The sequence below is a fragment of the Populus euphratica genome, unplaced genomic scaffold (genome assembly GCF_000495115.2).
Source record: "Populus euphratica unplaced genomic scaffold, PopEup_1.0 scaffold10.1, whole genome shotgun sequence".
Taxonomy (NCBI): Eukaryota; Viridiplantae; Streptophyta; class Magnoliopsida; order Malpighiales; family Salicaceae; genus Populus; species Populus euphratica.
In genome coordinates, this window is record NW_011499856.1 from 1,279,716 (window position 1) to 1,285,483 (window position 5,768).

The following is a 5,768-nucleotide window of genomic DNA, read 5'->3' on the forward strand; positions in this document are numbered from 1 at the left end:
AATAATTTTAGGGACTCGAACCATTAGTTAGATCAACTTACAGGGTGGAATATTGTAATAACTTAACCACGTAACCAAAATATCTTTTTTATATTTCGGAGTTTTTTTTCATTTGAATAATCATAAGCATTTTTGCTATCTTCCAAGGCTTAACTTTTATCCCGAAGCCTAGCTTTTCATATTATTATTTAGAATTGATTTTTTTTTTGAAAAAATCAAAAGATACATGCACACACACATATACATGCATGCATGCATGAAAGTACATCTCAATTCAGTCCTGATGATAACCCATTTTTATACATGCGCATGCATGAAAGTACACCTCAATTCAGTCCTGATGATAACCCATTTTTAATTTACGTCCAGAACTTTTGATTTTTATCAATTTCACTCACAATAGTATTTAATTAATATTAGACATTTAATGTTGGTTGCCTTTGAGGGTAAATGGATAAAATTAAAAGAATTGAAACTCAACTGATACTTAGGGTAATAAGGTAAAAGCGAGAACCCCTCGCACAAAACAAAGAAACGTCGTCGTAACAGCAAGTCCTGGTCCCTGGTTGTAAATATTGTAGCTGTGAGTGCTTAACGTGAGAGCTCCCCCCCTCCCCCCTCTCTCTTCTGTATCAGCAAATCGCTGGTGCTGTATTTTTTTCTCTCATCATCCGTTATCGCGCAATTGCAGCCTCTCCTTTCAGGTAATCCTCAGCAACTTCACCGTCTTGTTCTATTTGTCTTCGGTTTTCGTCTTATTATTTTTTTTATCATTATTATTTCGTTTCAGTTTATGTTTTAATAATATAACACACCAGTAAATTCTTTTTAAAAAAAATATTACTGGATAATTAGCTCAATTCCATCGAATTAAACAAATGCGATTTTTTTTTAACATTCTAGTTTTTTTCTGGTATTAAATTTGATGATTATAGATTATGAACTGGGATTAATTTTAAGAGCTGGGTTTTGCGGATAAATACATTTCATTCTGGATTTTGAGGTCTTGAATTGCATGGGAATGTTATTGCTTCTGTATAAAATGGGTACTGATTGAATTTTAATAAATATGATGTAACATGGAATTTATGATTCTAGAAGGAGGTTTATTTTTGTTTTTCTGTCACACAAATTCTATATGTTTTGTTATTCCAGCTTTTGATGTGTTTTTAATCATGATGCTTGACCGTGAATAGAATTGAGGAACTGATTTTAAATGGAAATTTTATGATTTCACTTTGGCGCATTGCTCTTCCTGTAATTATTTACTGTTTTTGAGTGCAGAATGTGGAGGAAGTAACTCTAGTGTTTCTTGGTAATGCTGCTTTGATTATTTTCTATGATTTTATCGGTAGGGTTTCTTGATACAGGTCAGAGTTAGTTAAGTTAAAATGGCGAGTAAAGGTCGAATTCCACCTCCTCATTTAAGGCGTCCTCTTCCAGGATCTGGTATAGTTCATCCTGATTCATTTGGCTCTGGACTACATCTGCCACAAGGCCCTTTTCCTCCTTTTGAGATGTTGCCTCCTCCAGAAGTTATGGAACAGAAGATTGCTGCACAACATGCAGAGATGCAAAGACTTGCAACAGAGAACCAGAGACTTGCAGCAACTCATGGAACCTTGAGACAAGAACTTGCTGCTGCTCAACATGAGTTGCAGTTATTACATGCTCACATTGGAGCTGTCAAGGCTGAAAGAGAGCAACAAATGAGGGGACTTGTGGATAATATAGGCAAGATGGAAACTGAATTGAAAGATGCAGAGCCTGTAAGGTTGGAATTGCAGCAGGCACGGGTAGAGGCTGAGAATTTGCTTGTAACAAGGCAGGAACTTGTGTCTAAAATTCATCAGTTGAGTCAGGATCTTCACAGGGCCCAGGTAGATGTGCAGCAGATTCCTGCTCTGATGTCAGAGCTCGAGGGTCTCAGACAGGAATATCAACGATGCAGGTATTGGTTCTATTTTATCTTGTTGATTCTTAATTTACCTTGGTAAAAATTAATTTTAAATGTTTGAACATCTGTCTTTAAAAAATGCTCCATTCTAAAGCATTGTTATATCTATGTCTGCTCTGCCAACTTAATGCTTGTGTGTTAACTCTTATGAATGATTTGGTTTACTTATGAAAATTCCATCATCTTTTATCGTGTTGACTGTGTAGGGTTTCATATGATTACGAGAAGAAATTATTTCATGACCACCTTGAGCAACTTCAGACCATGGAGAAGAACTATATCACAATGTCTAGGGAATTGGAAAAGCTTAGATCAGAATTGACTAAAACAGCGAATGTTGATATAAGAAATGGTAATCTTTTGTTTCTTTTGCTCATTTAGAGCTCCCTTTTTTTCTAGATTTTGTTGCATATTATACGAGGTTCATTTTCTGTATATAGTTGCAGGAGGGCCTTATGGTGGCCCTGCTGGGAACGAGAGTGAGGCATCTGGGCATCCGACTGGAAAAAATATATATGAAGATGGCTATGGCATTCCGCAAAGCCAGGTGAGTCAAATTCCACATTGATGGTTGTCATAGTTACTCTGTCTCCGTCTCTTTGATACTCTAATCCTATTGGTTTTTATTATTAACATGTAATGTACTTACGAAGGGATGGCGCACTATACTATAGATATGCATTAGAAAATGTATTGTTGATTCCTCTTTCTGCCTTCACTTGCCTTATTAGTAAAGATAGTTGATGCAATAAGGTTAATTTCAATGAGATGATTATGCCTGAACAACATTCTAACTTCTTGATTTATGATTTCATTGCTCCATCATGAGAGTAGGCTGGACATTAAAATTTCGTTTTCTTTTTTTCCCTGGAAACTAAATCTAGGGGTTATTAGGTTATCATCATCATCATCATTATTGTGGTTGTGGTTGTTGTGCTTCCGTGTCAAATGAGTATTGCTGAATTGTGAATGGCTTATCAGTGGGTTCTTCTTTGGTAAATTATTTAGAACCCCTTAATTGTAAGAATTGGCATGGTTTCTTTATACATTTAAAGACAGTTTAAAATGTATGCAAGTTTTCTGGTGGATGCAAAAAATCCTTGACATGCATATTAGTGAACTGGTGCTGTATATTTCTTGGCAAGTATGCAAGTTGCATTTTTGTGGTTGTGGTTGTTGTGCTTCCGTGTCAAATGAGTATTGCTGAATTGTGAATGGCTTATCAGTGGGTTCTTCTTTGGTAAATTATTTAGAACCCCTTAATTGTGAGAATTGGCATGGTTTCTTTATACATTTAAAGACAGTTTAAAATGTATGCAAGTTTTCTGGTGGATGCAAAAAATCCTTGACATGCATATTAGTGAACTGGTGCTGTATATTTCTTGGCAAGTATGCAAGTTGCATTTTAATCTTACATTGAGATTTGGAATAAATTATATGCTTATGTGCAAAGCTTCAGAAACGTGAGGGAATGATACCAAACTAGAGAAACACGTGTAAACTACTTCTGCAATGATGATAAAACATGGAGGTGGTTTCTGGATGTCAGGAACTTGATTGCTTCTGAAATTGAATTTATCAGGAAAGAAACAATACAGCAAAATAAAAATAGGCAACTATTCCTGAGAGAATATCTCGATATTCTTTTGACTGTTTCTTTGAAGATTTTCCTAGGTATTTGAGGCAAAGTAATTATCTCAAGTATGAATGAGTAAGAGCTTATAACTAGAAACAAGGCAGATATTTGGTGATCATAAAAATCAAAAACTGGTTTCCAAAGTGTTCTTTGTGGTGTGACTCATTTTAAGTTCTGGCCAAATATATTTGTAATTGAAGTTATGATTGTAATTGGAGTTATGGTATCAGATGGTTAATTTTCTTTGGTTACTGCTACTTCAGACTTGACTGCCAAAGAATCGAAGTTTTTATAATTTAGACCCTCTAGTAGTCTCTTTCAGGTCATCTATTTAGCGAAGCTGGTAATGTAGCTAATGTTTGCAGATGGCTATTATACGGTAGGAATTAGTTGGTACAAAATTGGCTCCGGAGTGGTTCCCAATTAAAGCCTGTTTTTGGGACAGATGGAAAATAAAGAAATATAACTGCTTGTCATAAGTGAATTGTAAACTTACAATCGGTTGACCAAAAGCAAGCCTGAAGAAACCAAAATACATTTTGGGTCCCGCATAACGCTTGCTATATCTAACTATGTTTGCAAAACAGATTTTGCCATGTAAAATCAACACAAAAGGCTGTTGATGGGGCAAAACCAGCCATATGCTATTACAAGGCTCAAACAATTGATCAGGGCCAACTCTGTAGGGCATGGGAGTCTTCATTGCTGTTGTCTTTGTTGTTTCCTTTGACGGCTCAATTTTCTGTCAGCTTCTGGAAATAAAAATGAAATGATAGAATTGTGGTTTATGTAACAGGGACATCCTGCTCTTCATAACTCTGGTGCTGCAAATATTGGTGCTGTTGGTAATGCTAGTGCTGGTACTGCTACTCCTTATTCTGGGGCTCAATCTGGTGCTGCGCCCTCAAAACCTGGTTATGAGGCACCAAGAGGCCCTGCCTATGAGCCACCAAAAGTACCTGGTTATGATGCATCAAGATTGCCTGGCTATGATATGCAAAGGGGACACGGATATGATGCTCAGAGAGGGCCTGGATATGATGCTCATAGAGTACCTGGTTATGATCCACAGAGACTTGCTGTTTATGACATTCAGAGAGGACATGCATATGATGCACAAAGAGGACAAGGTTATGATGCGCAGAGACTGCCTAATTATCATGCATCCAGGGGTGCCGCTGGGCCACAAGGGCATGTGGCACCACTTGCAAACAATATGCCATACGGGTCTGCTACTCCACCAACTCATTCTGGAAGTGGGTACGAAGCACCAGCTAGAGGTGTTGCTGGGCCACATGGGCAAGTGGCAGCTGGAAACAATATGCCTTTTGGGTCTGCAACGCCACCAACTCGTTCTGGTAGTGTGTATGAGGCATCGGCTAGAGCTCCAAACCCTGCCAGGAGATGAGCTTAAGATAATGTACTTGCAGTGAAATATCAGCCTACATCTCTCCTTTCTCAAACCCTCTCTCTCATCTTTCTCCCTGTTTTTTGGTTTATAAGCATAGCTATTGTTTTACGGTGCACCATTCAGTAGAAATTCTGCATTGGTCGAGCTAGGCTCTCTCCCTGTCTTGTTTCTCAAGGTTCACTAATTTCCCAATAGTTCTCATATGCTGATCCCTTGCTTTGAAGGGTTATATTGCAACATTGTATTACAATCTTTGAGCAATTCTAGCTCTGCACCTTTCGCTTCGATTTGCGGTGTCTAGTGTGATGGTTAGGGGAGATTTTCCCTGGCAGTTTGCTGATAGATGCCCCTCATTAATTCAGGTTTAGCATGGAGATGAATTTCTTTCTTTTCTCTTGGAACTGGAGGTTTTTTTGTTTTTTAGCAACCATTGTTAATTTGATGCCTGAAATATGAATTGCTGTACTTAACAAATAGAAGTGCCCCGGATTAATGAAAGTGAGGATCATTTCTATAATGTAGCTATCCATAAACTACATAAAAATAATTATATCAATTCTTTGTAGTTTCATGCAAGGATGAGGAATGAATTTATCTCAATGTATTTTGTAGAATTTCTCGCAATTTTTTTTTTATTATTATTTACAATCTAACTTGTACTATTAACAAAATCAATCTAATTGGTTTTGGAAAATTAATGTAGCTTCGCACCCATTGACTTTACTTGCTGAAACAATGTAATAATTTTGCTTTTCTACCTAAAA

The 5,768-nt window shown here is 37.0% G+C and overlaps 1 protein-coding gene across 5 annotated transcripts; it reads left to right on the top strand.

Moving 5' to 3' along the window:
• Positions 1-552: 552 nt before the first annotated feature.
• On the top strand, positions 553-5,393 carry LOC105123324 (sarcolemmal membrane-associated protein). 5 transcript variants are annotated; one of them, XM_011022872.1, is made up of 6 exons: positions 553-704; positions 1,371-1,951; positions 2,164-2,309; positions 2,398-2,504; positions 4,390-4,769; positions 4,851-5,393. In XM_011022872.1, exons 2-6 carry the CDS (start codon positions 1,392-1,394, stop codon positions 4,999-5,001), a joined length of 1,344 nt encoding a protein of 447 aa, XP_011021174.1. In that variant the 5' UTR covers positions 553-704; positions 1,371-1,391; the 3' UTR covers positions 5,002-5,393. The 5 variants fall into 5 exon arrangements, with proteins under 5 accessions (XP_011021174.1, XP_011021172.1, XP_011021171.1 ...); XM_011022870.1 differs by having other exon boundaries at positions 1,353-1,951; positions 4,390-5,393; XM_011022869.1 differs by having other exon boundaries at positions 1,356-1,951; positions 4,390-5,393.
• The last annotated feature ends 375 nt before the right edge of the window (positions 5,394-5,768 follow it).

Bases quoted from the DNA above. Each gene is read 5' to 3' on its own strand.
- LOC105123324 (XM_011022870.1), top strand. From the start codon at position 1,392: ATGGCGAGTAAAGGTCGAATTCCACCTCCTCATTTAAGGCGTCCTCTT. The intron at 1,952-2,163 runs GTATTGGTTCTA...TTGACTGTGTAG, and splicing joins CAGGAATATCAACGATGCAG to GGTTTCATATGATTACGAGA. The intron at 2,310-2,397 runs GTAATCTTTTGT...TTCTGTATATAG, and splicing joins GAATGTTGATATAAGAAATG to TTGCAGGAGGGCCTTATGGT.